Source organism: Talpa europaea (assembly GCF_964194135.1).
Source record: "Talpa europaea genome assembly, chromosome: 10".
In the NCBI taxonomy this organism is placed as follows: domain Eukaryota; kingdom Metazoa; phylum Chordata; class Mammalia; order Eulipotyphla; family Talpidae; genus Talpa; species Talpa europaea.
In genome coordinates, this window is record NC_140077.1 from 92,201,755 (window position 1) to 92,220,627 (window position 18,873).

The following is an 18,873-nucleotide window of genomic DNA, read 5'->3' on the forward strand; positions in this document are numbered from 1 at the left end:
AGGCATTTTTAAGAAATGAAAAAGTCACTGTTAGTGTCAAAGGCAGTAAGAAAAGTGGCATGAAGAAAGAAGACTTGGAATTGAAATCTAATTTGCATTTTTAAAAGATATTTCTGATTGCAGTTTGGAATATGTACTGTAGAGAGGCAAGATCAGGAATGGACTGGGACATCCAGGAATCTAGGGGAAAAATGAGATTCACCAGGCTGGCAAGAATGAATGCACACAAAGTGAAGTCATCAGAGCTATGACCTATGCTGACGCTAAGCTAAAAGGACTGACAGACTGCAGCTGTGTGGGGGTGAGAGAAAGGGCCAGTTGCGGGTGATGTGATGCCTACACACTTCAGCTTGAATAAATGAGCTGGTGATGACATACACTAAGATGGCTTGAGAGAGAAATCCAGTGCACCATATTACCCAGGTTAATTCTGAGAGGCTATGAAACATACAAGCAGCTGCATATGTTGGATGTACAAGTTTGGAACTCCGGCTGCGCACAGATGGAGGGAGTCTGAGAGTCACACAGGTCAGCAGGGAAAGGACAAAGAACAGAGAAGCTAGGAAAAAACTGAAGCAATCCAATACTTAGTAACTGGGCAAAAGAAGAGGAAGCAGCTATTGAGAGTGAAGCACTCCTCGATAAGGCAAGCAAGCATTAGTAGAGTATGAAGGCTTAAGACATGGTTTCAGAATGCATAATTATCCCCAGAAACATTTAGACTTTCAATAAGGACATATCAACCCATTCTAACACCACTCATGGACAAGATATTTTGGCTCCATTTGATACTTAGATGGAGAATAGTAAAAAAATATCACTCTTTACTATTGGGACTCTTCATATAAACAAACCTGATAAAACGTTAAAAAAAATCAGAAAAGAAATGACCTGCAAAAGATTTAAAGGAAGACTGCTTTTAAAAGCAAGCTCTATGGATATACCTGACTCCTAGTTCATTTTTCAGTCTTTCTGAAATCATTTGTCACATACAATGAATCTCATTAATGGAATCTTACCTAGTGACCATTTTACTTTGTTGTGCTTATTAAGCTTGAAAATGTGTATCTAGTTAAGAATCCAGTTAATATGTACATTTTAAATCTTATATGACTCCAAGGAACAACAAACTCATAAAAACGTTTATTTCAAATCTACACAATTCTAATATTTAATATTCTTACAAGGGGCTCAAACATCAAATCTTAAAAATATTAAACCTTAAGGCAACCAAATTAATATTCATATTTGGAAAGTTCTCTAACATGGAAAAGCTCTCTAGCCAAGAAATTAAACAGGATTATGGTATTTTGAGATAAAGTATGCCATAAGAACAAATTAGAATAAAGAGTAAAAGGTGATACCTCCTAAATGCATGTATACTATAGCCAGCAAAACCAGCACTTTAGAAGACAATCATAACATTCTTGATATTAAATCATTTCTGGCTACTAGAAGTTTAATGTTTTTCTCACATAAAAACTGCTTTCAGGGGTCTTAAAAACACCCCTGGCTGGGTTTTGCACGCGGCAGACTCTCACCAGCACCGACCCATTGCTCACCTGACACGAGGTGCTTCTCCGACAGCATGATTTTCGTAACGGGGCTCCGGTGTACGGTGAACGTCTGGAACAGCTGGGGGCCTGACCCCACTGTCTCCGGATGCTGCACAATCACGCGCACTGCTCCTGAGCTCGTGCCGTAGGCGATCTCAATCCAGTTGCCACTGACACCTGCACAGGTCAGAGGAAAGGTGGTGTGTGAGATGATGGAGAAAGTCAGTGCCCTGGCAGAGCTGCCCTGGGAGAAGAGGCAGAATTGGAGTTGGGGCTTCTGCCAGCCCCCAGGCCACTTCAGCACAGAAAATTTAAAACCTCGCTAGACACCTAATAATCACTATTTCCTCCACATCTTCTGACGCTCACGCCACTGTGGGACTGGCTATCCCCCCTACCCCCGCACTATATATTAGGTTCTCACCTAGCAACTGACAGCAACTGTGACACACCGATTTTTGCATCTAAATCCATGTCTATCCACCTCTACTCCTGGGTGACAGAGACCAAATCTCAATCATCTTATCACCTTACAGAGAGCCTGAGGCAGCAGGTGCTCAACATGTATTTAAAAAATTTAAAAATCTGACAGACTAAGAACACCAATGGCCCACAGCATTCCTAAAGCAGTGTTACTGCTAGCCTACAGTTACCATGTATTATTACCTTTGCTACAACACTGAATCTTTCTAAATCAAGTAGTATACATACTATTTGTTTTAAAAATTAACTGAAACAAATATATCCATTACATGCTTACATCACACTTACCTGTGAAATATACAACTCATCACTCAGGTTCATCTATGGCTTTTTTGTAACAAGTGCCCAGACCCCATATCAAATATTTAAATACCGGAATGGAGTTTAGGGACCTATATTCTCGGAAACCTCCACAGAGACAGAAAGAACCTGTTAGCTTTAATAGCTATTCTTTCAGATTCACCTGAAAATACTTGCATCAAAGGAAAGACATACTGTGGAGAACACTTCTTGTAACTGAAAAGATGATCCATTCTTATGTCTTAAATTCCCCTGCCACTGAAAAGAAATTTTATCCTTAATTTTAACTAGAGTAAGAAAAAAAAAGAAAAGTACATCTCATACTAGAGTGGGGGCAGCAAATGTTCTGTAAAAGTTTAGAGAGCAAATCTTTTTAACTTTGCACCCACAGATTGTGACACCACTCAACATTTTCTGTGCTACACAAAGTAGCCAAAGACAATGCATCACACTATTAAAAAGAGCATGGTGTGCTGACCCCCCATTCTAGAGCAATATGGTTTAAACCGTACTATAACTTCATAATTTCAGTGATGCTTTTACACAAATAACATTCACACCTATTTACATTAGTAGATATATGTAAATATTTCCTAGAATTCCTTTCATTATAAAATTTAAATTTTCCATTTATCATTCTTTCCCTCTAAATACAACTCTTAATTTACAGAACTTGCTTGCTAATTTCACTGCAACAGTCTCTGAAAGGCAATGAAAATGACTGTGAATTTCCAAATAAAACATTTACTCCCACAACCAAGTTTTCCAAGAGCTGTTATTGGAGAGTGGGAGGAAGAGGGGCAGGGGAGAGTTAAAAGTAAAGTTGCTGATTTCAAAATGAAATCAGCTGTTGTGGTAGGAAGGCAAATGTCCAGAAAATTTAATGCAGTATTAACTGACAGTGACCATACAACTTATTAACACATACAACTTAGAAAGGGGAAAGTTCTAATTTCCCAGCCCAAGTTGCAGTTATTTACTGGTCAAGTTTACCTTCAATATAAAACTGAATATAAACTTTATACTAATAGATGAAATCTATAGCACTGCAGTTCTCAAACAGAAAGGACTGGAAGAGTATCAGCTTAAACCACAAGCACACACATCTCAAAAAACTTATTTGTAATTTTGTAATGGACTGACTTGTCTTGGGTGTGAGGTAAACACTCAGAGCAGTAATAGCATCGTTGGAAGGATCATGATAAAGTTCTGTTACAAGAAGATCATTGTCCTTCATTCGCAAAGGAAACTTCTGCATATCTAAAAAATAAAATTTAAATAATGTTAAAATAGTGCACCTATTTAAAACTAAATAATGCAATGCTTTCTTGTTCTCACTTAAGAAGCTCCTATTACACAGGATGTGGTAACGCGTGCACTCTTACCGATGTAATATATCGATCCATTGTTGCACCCCAGCAGGAGGAATGACCCAGCAGTGTCATAACTAGTTATAGGAACGACATCTTGAACCTGATGTGGTGAGATTATTATTAGATGTTATTAGATATTACAATTTATATGCTCTGCTCAAATATTTAATAAAAAAAGACAATTTTAAGACTTAGAAAGTGAACTTTCTTTGCATACCAATATATACACAGGGAACTGAAAAGCCCCAATGTGGTTCCTGTAAAAGCTTTTTTAAAAAGTTGTATTTCTGGGCCTCCCTGGTGGCCCAGCGGGTTGAGTGCAGCACTATGAAGGTGTCCACAGCCTCTGTAGTGCCGGTTCGATTCCCGGCCGGCCAGAGAGAAATCCACATGGCATGGCAGACCTCTCCTGTCTCGCCCGCCGCTCCCCTCAGCAGTGTATTTTGGTCCATCGGCCTGTTCTGCTCCCCTTTCTGTCTCTGATGAATCCTCTCACCCTCCCACGCCTCTGTCCTGTAACCCAGTTCTTGTATAAGAATAAGTATATCTTTAAAATATAAAAAGTTGTATTTCTAACAGCAGTACTTTAAGAATTTAGGATTATTTCCTTTTTCTGCACACGATTCTGAGATCACAGCACACACTGGAAGGCTGAAGTGGTGCATATGAAACTTCACAAATGGGGTTTAAATGAAATACATTTTATGTATCAGATATTATCCAAGTGAACAAGTACTGGGCTAGATAAGGGATGTAAGAAATCATTTCTGCCCCGTAGAAGCCTGTAAACTTGTGGTTGAGAACAGAAAAGCACATTACAATCTGACAGGTACTAAAGAAGGGCGGGTGATACAATCGCAGAGGAGGGAGGCGTCATCTCAGTTCTGGTTAGAGGGGAGAAGGGCACAGATCTAGGAAACAATCAAAAAGGAGGTAAAGTCTGAAAACTGAACAAGTCAGAGGAGACGGAAAGGGCCAATCTGACAGAACAGCAGGAATAGAAAGCACAGAATTGAAGTTCATCTAATTTAAAATTTTTTCAGGAGAGTTAAAACTAGGGAATACAGATTCCTCTCTACTATTCACGTACGGGACCCGAATTTCAGCATGGACAGTCTGGTGTCCTGCCTGCTCTGATTACACTAAAAATGTGTCTGTGAAGATCGGGCAGCACCTCTAACCTCAGTCAAGTTCCTGTTGCATCAGAGCCAGGGAAACACCAAAAACTTTTCACTGACATGAGTAAAAAAGTGTCAAAAGCATGGAGGGAGGTCACTTTACACCCCCTCTAACCAATTTTCTCACCGTGAGTTCATCTCTTTTAGCTCTTGAACTCAAGAACTTCCACTCCCACCCCAGATTCTTCGCAGGAAGATGGGGCTGATGAGACCGTGAGATTCACTCTCCCTTTGTACCCATTCTTCAATGAAAGAGTGGTGGCTGCCCAGAGCTTCCCCAGGCATATCAAGGACAAGTCGTTTCATGATTTATTCTCTGGGAGGATTAGAAACCTGCAAGCTGGTAGAGAACTAACCTTCCTACCTTTTACTGGCACCACTGACCTCTAAGAGTCCTGGCTCTTTTTTTCGTGCCTACCCCTCAGTACAAGGAGAAAAGAGAAAGTAGAGGTAAGAAAGGTTACAGGGCAGTTACGACTAACTACACCAAGTGCTTCTCTCCTGACATAAAAGCAAGGAGTCAGTCATTCTGCAGCCTCCTCTTCTGTACTTGAGAAATCATACTGGTTAATATTTTGGGTCAGTCCTGGTCACAAATTTATGGTGAAAGCAAGTTTTCTTTGCTAAGGTACCACATTGACTTGTGTAAATTTGAGTGATTTATAATTTAAAAATAATCATTACCTTCCAAAGCCCTTCACCTGAATGCCCACAGGAATCTCAAAAAAAAAAAAAAAAAAAGTAACCAATCTAATTATCCCCACAATGTCCACCACCAAGTCTGCTTCTCTTCCTATAGTCTCCTTCACTGTCCAAACTAGGATATTCTCTCCCTTAACTTTCCTTATCTAATCACATACCAATGTGTCATTTCAGGGAGGCTTATGTACATTTTTCAAATAGTCTTATCTCTGCTGAGATGAGCTGGGTGTCTGCTGCTTTGGTTGGACTGTTCCCCTGATGTCCAGCCCATCTCTTACACCAGTTGCCACTGCCATCTTTCTAAAACATGGATCTGATCATGTCACACTCTGCTTAAAGTTCTTTCATTGTTTCCCTCTCTCCTTCAGAATTGAGTTTTAACCTTTTCTGAGTCTCCATTCCTTCTTGTTCCTCAAGGACTTGAGAAGACTGAGTATGGTATCGACTCTGCAAAGGATTTGGATATTCAGGCCAAGCTGTGCATCCATACAGGAAATGAAGTGTATCTGGACTCCTCCCTCCCAAGACATGGAATTTAAACAGCTCAAATGAAGTTTCAAACCACGTTTAAAACATGCATTTTACAGCTTGCCTCCAAAGACTGCCCACCTATATAGACAAGCATCTCCTTTAAAAAACCTGCCTCTTTGAGGCACAGTTCTTCCTGCCCGCTTGTGTCTGTGCAAGTGTCATCTCCCTTCCTTTTTTTATACAATATACCCATCCTTTAAATATTAAGACCAAAACAACAAAAAAAACCTCAACCCATTTTGCAAGGTAACAAAATTCTTGAAAACCTATGTACCTCGAAGCAAATCCACCATTGAACTGTCAATATTCACTATAATAACAGATACGAATTCCACAAGAATAAAACAAATGCATAATTGACATGAGTTTCTGAAATATTTTCATTTCTGTAAATGCTTCAGTTCACACTAACCTGCCAGTGCTGAGTGACAGCATTCCACACGCCCACCTTTCCTGTGTGACTTGTGGCCACCAGCTGGTTACCAATGAAGAAGAGGGCATCCACAGGAACACCAAGGCTGAACACTCCTTGAATGACAGTTAAAAAAAAAAAAAAAAAGCTAATTAGTAGCTAATTAGTCACCGCCATTTAGAATTATTCAAATCCAAGGTTAAAAACATCTTAAGGTGACTAATTTAAAACTATTCTCATTTCTACAAATTATGTACTAGGTAGATTAGGAACCAAAAGTAAGAAACTCATAAGCTCTTAAAAGCAGATTACACAACAGCTAACACAGATAAAAGTCACCCAGGTCAGCAAATACTAATCAGGATATAATCGGAAACTATGGGGGCCCCACATTTTTAGAGACCCACACAGATGGCATCATTGCAGCAGCTGCTTTTTTTTTTTAGAAGATGGTCTACACACCTGACTTTTTTTTCTTTCTTTTTTTTTAAATTCCCTGCACCAAATCACCTGTGCCTATGCCTTGTCTATGTCCCTCTGTTTCCCAGGGTGGGGTTATTAACAGCCCCAAAGTTATCCTGACAACTCCAACTCCTAGGCAGGGTGAGAACCTGCAGAGAACAGAGAGCAAGACTACTATAGGACAGAGTTGTGGTCAAGTCAGTGGATCGTAAAGAGTGGAGCAATTCCTCACTGAGGACCTAGACATTCAGTTCAGATTCAAAGAAACAACTCTTTTTTTTTTTTAATTAAATAATAAATTTTATTTTTATATTCCCCCATACAACTGCACATGCCCCATTCTGACCCCAATCCCTCCCCTCCCGGCCCCCACCCCCCAAAAAGTGTCTCTGGTTCATAGTTTTTGTTGATTTTGATTTTCACTTTCTTATAGTTATTCTTTTTCCTGATCCCTTATTTAAGTTTTCTAGATTCCTGCTATGAGTGAGACCATCCGGTATTTTTCTTTTTCTTTTTGGCTTATTTCGCTGAGCATGATCCCTTCCAGCGCCATCCATGTTGCTGCAAATTGCATGTGTTTATCTTTTTTGAATGCTGAGTAATATTCCATGGTATATATGGACCACATCTTCTTGATCCAGTCATCTATTTTTGGGCATTTGGGTTGTTTCCAAAGCTTAGCTATTGTAAATAGTGCTGCTATAAACATAGGGGTGCAGGTGTTCTTTGGAATTGATGTTTCTGTGTCCTTTGGGTAAATACCTAGGAGTGGAATTGCTGGATCATATGGAACCTCTATGTTTAGTAGGTCCAGAAATCTCCACACAGCTCTCCATAGTGGTTGGACCAGTTTGCATTCCCACCAACAGTGCAGGAGAGTTCCTTTTCCTCCACACCCTCGCCAACATTTGTTGTTGCTAGTTTTTTTAATATGTGCCATTCTCACTGGTATAAGATGGTATCTCATGGTAGTTTTGATTTGCATTTCCCTGATTACAAGTGATGTTGAACATTTTTTCATATGTCTGTTGGCCATTTGCATTTCCTCTTCAGAGAAGTTTCTTTTTAGCTCTTCTGCCCATTTTTTGACTGGGTTATTTTCTTTGTTATTGTTGAGTCTCATCAGATCTTTGCAGATTTTTGTGATCAGTCCTTTATCATTAGTGTTGGGTGCAAAAATGTTCTCCCAGTCGGTGGGGTTTCTCTTTGTTTATGTTATTGTCTCTTTTGCTGTGCAGAAGCTCTTTAATTTGATGTAGTCCCAGCTGTTTATCCTTGCCTTCACTATCACTGCTTTGGGTGATGTGTCTGTAAAGATGTCTTTGATATGCAAATCACGTAGTGAAGAAACAACTCTTTAGGACAACTCCTAAGGCCCATACAGTGAGTAGAGCCATGCCTAAAGAATAAAGCTGAGAAGCTACCTGCCCTGTCAAAGCATAACTAAGTCAAGCAGGATCAAAAAGATCCCCTGGGGAACTACCTACCTACCAGAACAAAACACATCTTTTACAGGAAAACAATTTAATCCAAGTACTGTGCACATGCCCGGATATAATCAAAACTTTCTAGACAGAGCAGCAGCAGGATGTGACCCCAAATAAAAGCAGGAGATGACCCAGATGCTGGGAGTAGCAGACAAAATCTAACAAAACAGTTACAACAAATCTAACAAAATAGTTATAACATGTTGGATTTCATAAAAACATATGAGTGAAGAAATAAGAAATCTCAGTAGAAATGAAACAAAATAAAAAAGGGCAATTTTGAGCTGAAAAATCTAATATCTCAAATGAACAATGCACTAGAAGGTTTAACTGCAGACTGAATACTGAAGAAAAGGGGCAAGATAACGATAGATCAATAAAGCTCATCTAAGCTGAAAAGTAGGAAAAAAATGAGTTCTTCAATGACAAGTAGGCTCCTATGACGTGACAGTGGTCTAACATGAAACTGAGTCTCAGAAAAAGGAGAGGGTGAGAAGGAACAGGATGGAGGGCAGGGGTGAGAGATAGGGTGGGAGGTTGAGAACAAAAAGAAAAGACCTCCCTCAGGTCTGTCAATCAAATATCTCCAGACATTCCTACAAGTCCTTGGAAACCATTCGTCTAGGAGATGCAAAGCACTATTACCAACTCAGTAATAGGAAGGCAACTTCATAAAAAGACACGTCTCAAAAAAAATCATACAAACAATCCCTAGGCACATGAAAAGATGTACAATATCATTAGCCATTAGGGAAATGCAAATAAAACCAATATTAAAATCAAATGCACATCCACTAGAATGGCTCAAACTAAAAAGATTGATGATGAAGTACTGGTGACAATGTGGAGCAGCCAGCATTCTCATACACTGCTAGCAGAAATGTAAAATGGTAGAACCACTTTGGGTAACAGTTTAGCAGTTTCTTAAAACATTAAGCATACACTTCTTATATGACGCAGAAAATTCCACTCTTGGACATTTACCTTAGGAAAACAAGTTATGGAAAGACTTCTACTTAAATTTTCATGGTAGTTTTATTCACAGTATGTCCAATTAAACCCAACTGTCTACTCAACAAATAAATGGATAAACAAAATTTGGCATATTGACTCAATGAAATATTACTCAGCAATAAAAAGGGATGGACACCGACACAACAATATGGGTGAAATCTCGAAAGCATTATGCTGAAAGACATAAAAGAACACAAACCATATAATACCACTCATGAAATTCTAGACACAGAAATCTAATAGATAATGACAGAAAGCTTAAACTGTGTAACAATAGGGTTTATGCCAAACACCTGCATTGCTCTTGGGAATCTGGAATCTTACATATGCTAGGCAGAGCATGCGCCTGTGTGACTAGCCTCCAGTAATAACCCTGGGCACCAAGACTCTAGTAAGCACTCCTGGTAGCTATCTTACAGGTATTGTTAAGGAGTTAAGACACAAGCAATGAAGCTATTCACAGCCACTGAAGCATGAGTTCGATCCCCAGGGAGCTACCCACAAGGCGAAGCAGACCTCTCCTGTCATGCCCACCCTTCCCCTTAGCAGTGTATTTCTGTCAGTCTGCCTGTTCTGTTCCCTGTTCTGTCTCTGGTGAATCCTCTCACCACCCCCCCTCCCACATCTCTGGCCTGTACCCCAGTTCTTGTATGCATAAATAAATCAATCTTAAAAAAAATAAATATAATATTTATTTATATTTATATTTATATAACATTAGATTTATAAAATTGTGAACCCATGCCACTCTTCTCACAAAAACTTTTGGAAAATACCTTTTTTCATTCAAAATATCACTATGTTACCATGCATGAGTTACTACAATTTACTATTTACCACGCATGTTACTACTATTTTTAAATTAGTATTTATACACACTTGTTTTTATTCCTATTATGGTAAGTTTTGCTAGACAAAAACTTAATGATCCCAAATGACTTCTCACACACGCAAAAGGGTTCTTTAAAAATCTCAAGTTTCTGGTATGCAGCAGCACTGAGTGCAAGAAAGCTACCCACCCCCTCTTCAGGTCCCGTGATTTGAGAGGGCTGGAGAGAAAGCAGTCACCACCGACTGGGATTCAGAAGGGTCAGGTTTCAACTGGTGAAGAGACAGGCCCTCTCTCCTAACACAGCCCTCTTTACAAGGCCTATCAGCTCACACTGAATGGCCCTTCTATCTTAAGACCCAGGAAGGAAGATGTGGCCGCTCTAGCAAACTACCAGTGCAGGCTGGTTTTGATGCTTCAATCTATCTCTCTTACACTGGAGAATATTGGATATACCACCAAAATACAGCATAAAGGAAATTTTCCTACCAATCTCACGTCCACTTCCTCCATCTTGGACGCTCCACAAGATGATGCTACTCTCTGAGGCAACAGCAACCATTTTGTCCTTGTCTCCATGCGGACCTCCAACCACTTTTGCATTTAAAGCTACTCGCTCGATAGTCCAATCCAGATATGGGCTTGTAAATACTTGTTGCCATCCTGAAGATTCTTTGATTCTGTTCAGAATAACACATACGTTAAACTAACCAGCACTTAGACCAAAAAACATGTAGCAAAATAATCAAATCACAGCTACCTATCTACCTTTGTATTTATTAAAAATAAAATTTTGTTGATACAGACCATCCACAAAGTTAGAAATTATTCCTGCGGTATCTTATTATTTACATACAAAAGACATGGTAAGCACTTAAAAAGAAACTAGAGTTCTATATTTCCCCAAAGAATAATTTAGGAAAGTTCTCCAAAGTATTAAAAAAAAAGTGTCACCTTTCACTTTTGTATGTAAATAAGTGCTTCTGTCATTACCTACTGGAAGGAAAAATCAACAGACACCAACATTTTAAGAAAATAGTTTTTTCATTAATTAAACAGTTATTCACTTATTAACAGAAAGCACATGTGCTCAAGTTGGCTTTTTTTTTTTTTTTTTTTTGGTACTTCAGAAGACAGGCAATTAAGACACAGAAGTAACCTGGTGTGCACACCCCAAGCATCCCAACACCTCGGCACAATGAGCACCTGAGCACCCCTTCTCTGATGATTAGATTTTTTTTAAACTTATTTTTTTTAATTAATTTATTTATTTATACAAGCACTGGGTATAGTCAGAAGTGCAGGAGGGTGAGAGAATTCACCAGAGCCAGAGCAGGGGGAGCAGAGCAGGCAGAAGGACTGATAACATTGCTGAGAGGAGCAGGGGGCGGCAGAAGTCTGCGCACCATGTGGGACCCTCCTCCGGTGGCCGGGGAGCAGCCGGGAATCGAACCGGCGCTGCAGAGGCTGCGGGCAGCTTCGCAACCCAGCGGTCAACCGCTGCACCACCGGGGAGGCCCTCTGATGATTAGATTTTAAAGGTTTCCTCTTAAATGAAAAATCTCACAAGCCTATTCATTCTTCATATATAAGGCTTACTAAAGTTCAGATATGCAACTGGCTAATATACACACATTCACTGATGTTTTAGTTCTGATAAACATACCTAATGAAATTTTATTTTTTTAAAGATTTATTTATGCATACAAGAGCTGGGGTACAGGCCAGAGGTGTAGGGGAGGGAGGGTGAGAGGATTCACCAAAGACAGAGTGGAGAACAGAACAGGCAGACTGACTGAAACACACTGCTGAGGGGAACAGCGGGCGAGGTCTGCTATGCCATGTGGGTTGCTCCCTGGCCAGCCAGGGATTGAACTCGTGCTGCAGAGGCTGCGGATTGCTTCATAATGGGGTGCTTAACCCCTTGTGGCACCAGGAAGGCCCATAGCTAATAAAATTTTAATATTCTTTCCACCCTATCCAAATTTAGTCTTTCATATATGTTTATTACAGAGGGAGCCTTTAGATATTGAAAAACTTCACAGTTGTGCGAAAAGTACTACAGATGACCTGAAATTTTAACTATGAAAAACTTATCTAAAAGTTAGACTAAACAAGTAAGGCAAACAAAATTGTAAAGCTTCTCTTCATCTTGCCTACAGAGAATAAAAGCATGAAGAGAAAAAACTGCTCCTCTACATACTAACCCGACATATTCATCGCAAAAATTAAGCTTAGGTATTCAGTAAAGATGGTTCCCTAAGGACCTTAAGGAAATTACTTTAACTTCTTTTTGGTTAAACTTCAATGCTAAAGGAAAGCAACTGTAATTCAAAAATACATGCAACTAGCCTTCTTTTTAATTTCAAGAATTGATGATTTTCTTATAATACAATTCAAAGCAAGAGAAAAGTTTATCAATTTTCCTGGATTATATGGTCTGCAATTACCCTATTCAGCCACCAGGTGGGAGTCCCATGCTAAGATAAACAAAAATAATTTTCTAATAAAATACAAATTGAAAAACATTGAGAAATGAAATACATATCTTAGGACTGTCAAACCTGAGATCTACCTTCTGACATATTTGTATATTCCCATACAATTTGAAGTACAATATGCTTATAAATTTCAGGAATGACAGAGTTGCTAAGTAGATCCAAAAACATTAGGTTCATGAGATGTTCAATGAAGAGACACTGTATTGATTCAATGAGAATATGATCCTGTAATTAATTTAGAAATATTAATAATGAAAAAAAATTAATAATGAAGCTAAATGTGATCTAATCTTTTACAGAGACCATTCTTTAAGTTCTTTTTTCTTTAGAAATTAGGGCATTAAAAATAGTTTTCCAAACAATACAAAAGCTAAATTATGTTAAACCAGACAGTGAACTGCGGTGTTCTAACATGCCACACACAGTGAACCAATGCTCTCAAGTTAGGACGGCTATGCAACACACATAGTCCCCTCCACATGAAGATCTCAAAGGACAGAGCAGAGGGACCATGTCTACAAGATTTTGAAAGTTAGTAAAAGTATACTGTACCTCAAATTGTATGGGAATACACAAGTATGTCAGAAGATTAATGTCTAAAATTAGATCTATGTGTATCCATAAGCATTTACAAAGGAGTCTTCCAAATTCAGTGAAAAAGAACAATTTATGTAATAAAAAAATTAGAATATAATTAGCTACCCACTTGGGAGAAAATATTCCTATATCTCACAGGATACACAAAAAATTAAACTGTACATGGATTAAAGATCTAAAGTGAATGTAGGGCCTCTTTGGTGGCACAGCAGGTTGAGCGCAGCACTGTGAAGCTGTCCGTAGCCTCCGCGTCACCAGTTCGATTCCCGGCCAGCCAGGGAGATTCCCACATGGGAATCTTGTACCCCAGTGCTTGTATAAATAAATCAATCTTAAAAACAAAGAGTTTAGGGCCTCCCCGGTGGCGCAGGCAGTTGAATGCCACGCTGTGAAGCTGTCCACAGCCTCTGCTGCGCCAGTTTGATCCCAGCCGGCCGGCGAGGGTCCCACATGGCACGGCAGACCTCTCCTGTCACTCCCGCTGCTCCCCTCAGCAGTGTATTTCGTCGTCTGCCTGTTCTGTTCCCCGCTCTGTCTCTGGTGAATCCTCTCACCCTCCCACGCATCTGGCCTGGACCCCAGTTCTTGTATAAATAAATAAATAAATCTTTAAAAAAAAGTTTAAAAAAAAATAAAGTGAATGTAAACTCCAAGTGGACATCAATTTACACAACAACACTGTCAAAAACTCAGTATGAAAACAAAAATATGAAAGTAAAAGCTAATATTTAGGAAATTGTGAATCCAAGTGAAGAATATACACTGTATCACTCTTTCATATTTTGGGGGAGATTTTAATTTACTGGTATCAAAGTTGTGGAAAAAAGAAAGATTACCCTCCTAAATAATCTAAATATTTTCCTCAAAAATCTTTTTATTGTCATCACGTTGATTAACTCTGCATGAGGAAATGCAGTATGTATTCAATTCTTTTCAGTTGTCACTTTGTGTATTCTGCTCTATGTCATTAACACTCAATGAAAGCAAAAGATCAAGGTCAAAAGCAAACAAACATCATCCTTCTATTTGACTGAAATTCTGCAAGATCCCAAGTCTGTCTGACAAGGAGTCTCTAGCCACTGCTGTGCATTAACAAAAGCTGAGTCATGTCACATCTGGAAAACATTATCAGAGTAACGTCACAACTCCTCTGGAACCCCTCACCAGTAAAATATGTGAATAATAAACAGTCTAGAACACTTTTAACAATTTAGATCCCTAACATGGTAAGTACAAAACATTCCTAAAAATATTCCTTTTTTCAAATTAGTCTTGCTTCATATAAAAGTCAATCCCAAAAGAAATTACCCAGACCATTTCCATACGACTCAATAATTTCAACCAAAATATATACAGCATATGCTCAACAAAAATATTCTAAATAAATCTCTCTTAATATAAAGGACTTTTTATTCCTTTTTATCTTATCTGGCAAATCTATCAAACATTTAAAAAAAAGAAATTTGAAGTTTTAAAAATAGATGATCTGACCTTTAAAAGACACTATGTTAATCTACTGCAGCTGTTTTTTCTTAAACCTAATGATGACAAAATATCTATATATTCTGTGATTTTTTAGTGATTAAGTTAAATTGGAGCATTGTCTGAGACTAGTCTATCCCAAGCACAGTAATTCTGAATCAAGAACCCTACAATTTCTCCAGCAGAAAAAAAAAAAAATCATTGGTCTACATTTTTCCCTCATTTCCTTTTGGTTTCTGAGGATGCAAAAATCAGTTAAATTCAAATGAACCATGCAGGTCTGCTACCTTATACATACTGGCCTGCATCACTTCTGCCCACCACAACCGCTGACACACTCACTTCCCTGTATGGTAGTCATGACCATGTAATGTCTACACAACTATCTACAATCCAGTACAAAGGACTCCATCATAGACAGAAGATCATGAGCCTCATCTTGTCTAGCCATCTAACAATTAAATGATTCAGAAACTGGATAAAAACAAGGAGTAAGCACAAGACACAGAAGATGGATATAAATAAAAAGCTCAAGATATTTCTCAATTATATCACAACTCCCAACTGTCTGAGAAATATTTAAGACATCTTAAACTATCAGTATTTGCCAAATTACCTGTGAAAATAAAAGCAAACTAAACCTCACCAGCAGATATAGAAGTACATAGAACATACAAGGAAAAACTTGATGACAATAGCTCTCAAACCTAAAAATGTAAAATCACATTAAAAACCAACCCCCAAAATAAAAGGTATTATTAATTATACAGTACCTGTAACACACAGCGAAGTGGGCATATGCAGCAACAATCCAGTTGTGATGGCCAGCTACTATTAGCACCTTTCGTGGATCCACAGGAAATCCTGTTGATTTTAGAAAACAAAAATACTTCCATTCTAAAAGCAGGAGTGGGCAACCTATGGCCAATGGCTCTTCTGCAGGCATCTGCCTGTTCTGATGAAGTTTTGTTGGAAAAAAACGAACACATTAGTTTATATACACTATCCCTGGATCATTTCATACTAGAAAGGCAGACTTGAGCAGACTAACACAGAAACCACAAAGCTGTATCTGCCAACCCCTGTCCTAAAGATTTAGAGCAAACATATCATACACTAAAAAGAGCTGTGTGTTAAGTGAGAATTTTCAAGATACAGTTGTAAATCTGGATTAAAAGGAGCGACAAGGCAAAGGTCACATCTTTAAGAATCACCTATAACTAAAATTATACACATTCTTCTTTCTCTGTGTAGGTAATCTTGGCTTACCTAGCCTAACAGTTTCTTCTCCACTTTCAGAGAGGACAGGCTGGGTACCATTTCCCCGAGCTTCACCTTCTGAGGAATTGAGTCCATTCCTCGAATCGGTAGAGGATCTAGTTGGGTTGTTTATTTTACGACTAGGAATACCTATAAAAGAAAAGCAGACAATAAATTTATTTCTAATCTCACCTACCAAAAATTTAGAATTTCACACTGCAACAAAAACATGAAATTGTTATATCTTCCAACAGAGCAATTTATTGTAAATAATTGCCGTGAAAACAAAATGAATATGAAAAAACAATGAAATTCTTTCAACATATTGCTGGTATTTATGATATATAAAGAAGATTAAAATGTGTCATATTACATTTCACTTTTACCTAGCTCGATATAGGTATTTGACCAAATAATATGGAAAAATTAATTTAAATAGATTTATCTATACCCTATGTATGCAGCAGCACTGTCCACACTGCCAAGTTATGGAGCCATTCCAACTGTCCTTCAACAAACAGAGAAATTGTGGAATATATGCTAGTTTACTGAAATGAATCAATCATTAATTGTTCGGGCCTCCCCGGTGGCACAGCGGTTGAGCGCTGGGTTGCGAGGCTGCCCGTGGCCTCTGCAGCGCTGGTTCAATCCCCGGCTGCTCCCCGGCCACAAGAGGAGGGTCCCACATGGCGCGCAGACCTCTCCTGCCGCCCGCTGCTCCCCTCAGCAGTGTACTTCGGTCTTTCTGCCTGCTCTGCTCCCTGCTCTGGCTCTGGTGAATTCTCTCACCCTCCCGCGCTTCTGACTGTACCCAGTGCATGTATAAACAAAACAAACAAACTAATAAATAAATAAAACATGCCTCTATTAAAAAAAAATTTAAAAAAAAATCATTAATTGTTCAATCTGTCACTAGTCTTTAACATTTATGGTACAGTTACTATGTGTTAGATACTGTGTACTAATTTTAACTGCTTTAGAGTTGAAATGCTCCATACATTCAATACCTTTTATTTGCCAAGGAAATCTTTTCTGAAATGAAATCTTGCTCAGAAGCCCACTGTTACATGGGTGAAGGCAGAACTCTTCCAACTAGTGCAAGTGGGGGTGACCTGCTTCTCACCTGCACACTGGTGCACTGACTTACCTCTGCAGAGCTTCTGGGGGTCTATAAAAGAGACCTAATGCCCTAACATAGAAGGCTAATCCAGCCAGACAGCCATTTCTGTAAATGAAGCTACATTAAACAGTCACAGCCAGTCTGGGGTATATTGCCAGTCTATTTCCAGTTATTTAAAAAGAAAAAGCAGACAGTAAAGGAATAGTTTTATACATCTGTACTTACTTAGTGATTAAAAAATAATGTTAACACTGAATAAATGATGTAGAAGTACCTGGTGGAGGCAAGTAACCATGAAAAAGGACACTGCCACATGACGAACGTTCCAATTCTTCACATAGGAGAAGTCTTCGTACTGAAAACATTTCAAAGCAAACTTGTCAAGAGTACATACAAACAGAAAGAGCACTGCATTTTTGCTTTCCCTGATTGAAGAGGATAAGAAAAGTCTAAATTAGCTGACAATATCTTTTTACCATGGAAAAAGCAAGCAGTGACCTATTCCACCAAATATTAGGCCCTGGCATAAAATGCATTTCATCTGGGCAGGTTCAGTGCACAAGAGGTCAATTTGGAATTACAAAATACTAGGAGAACCATACCTAATGGAGTGATTCCATAAAATTCCGCTTCATGCCTAAGGACATTAATACTCACTCCCCTATAAAAAAAAAAGGAATGATGTCAATCTCTGACACTGGCAACTTGAATGAACACAAGAGGGAGGAAAATAAAATAGTAGGTTCTTACAGTGAACAAAGTCAGAAGGCTTTCAAATTTATTTTCCTAATATTCTTATTTGAAAAATATATAGCTGTACACCAACAAACACAATTTCTCACTCAAAAATCATCCATATACAGATGAATTGGACAATCAAATGAGAGATCAAGGCTTTATAGTAACAATTGTCAAAAAGTATTAAATGAATATGGCAAACAACTAGAAATCATTCTTATATGCACTAATTGCTTTTAATTTTTACTATATGTTCCTTGTAGTTTTTTACCAGAATTATTTCTATACATATTTTAACCTCTTCATTTATAATGTAAGCCCCCTGCAAACATGATCTGCCTCTGATTTCTCTTTGCATACCCTGCATACTGCCTAGCATAGAGCTCGAACTACAAGTTAGACAATAAATATGTGGTAAAAAAATAAATTCAGAAAATGATTCTTCTCATCAGAGTCCAAAAATAAAAACAAAATACCAAGTGGGGGTTGGGGAGTACCAGATTAAGAATGGCTCTGTTATTCAGATGAACATTTACAACAAAGCAATATGAAAATAAAAGTAAACGGAAACTTAAGATTCTACAATATTAATGATTCATTTTAGGTGTCAGTTATTGTCTATTCTTACTTAAAAAAAGGGTATCAGGGCCTCCCTTGTGGCACAAGGGATTAAGTCTCTATTGCACTATGAAGCAATCTATAGCCACTACAGCACAAGTTCGATCCCCAGCCAGGGAGATAACCCACATGGGGCAGCAGACCTCTCCTGTCTCCACTGCTCCCCTCAGCAGTATTTCAGTCAATCCACCTGTTCTGCTCTCTACTCTGTCTCTGGTGAATCCTCTCAC

At 38.6% G+C, this 18,873-nt stretch overlaps 1 protein-coding gene across 3 annotated transcripts in view; it reads right to left on the minus strand.

The window, feature by feature from the left end:
• Positions 1-18,873, minus strand: part of KCTD3 (potassium channel tetramerization domain containing 3) — a gene marked incomplete at both ends in the record, with an annotated part of 36,915 nt that overhangs the window by 9,839 nt on the left and 8,203 nt on the right. For 2 of the 3 annotated variants that reach the window (XM_084245045.1, XM_084245044.1), the window contains 9 exons: positions 1,563-1,733; positions 3,483-3,599; positions 3,725-3,812; positions 6,536-6,651; positions 10,817-11,007; positions 15,681-15,771; positions 16,177-16,317; positions 17,562-17,642; positions 17,890-17,948. In XM_084245045.1, coding sequence (XP_084101171.1) covers positions 1,563-1,733; positions 3,483-3,599; positions 3,725-3,812; positions 6,536-6,651; positions 10,817-11,007; positions 15,681-15,771; positions 16,177-16,317; positions 17,562-17,642; positions 17,890-17,948 — 1,055 coding nt within the window. The remainder of the gene's footprint in view (positions 1-1,562; positions 1,734-3,482; positions 3,600-3,724; positions 3,813-6,535; positions 6,652-10,816; positions 11,008-15,680; positions 15,772-16,176; positions 16,318-17,561; positions 17,643-17,889; positions 17,949-18,873) is intronic. The other variant, XM_084245046.1, reaches the window with a different exon arrangement.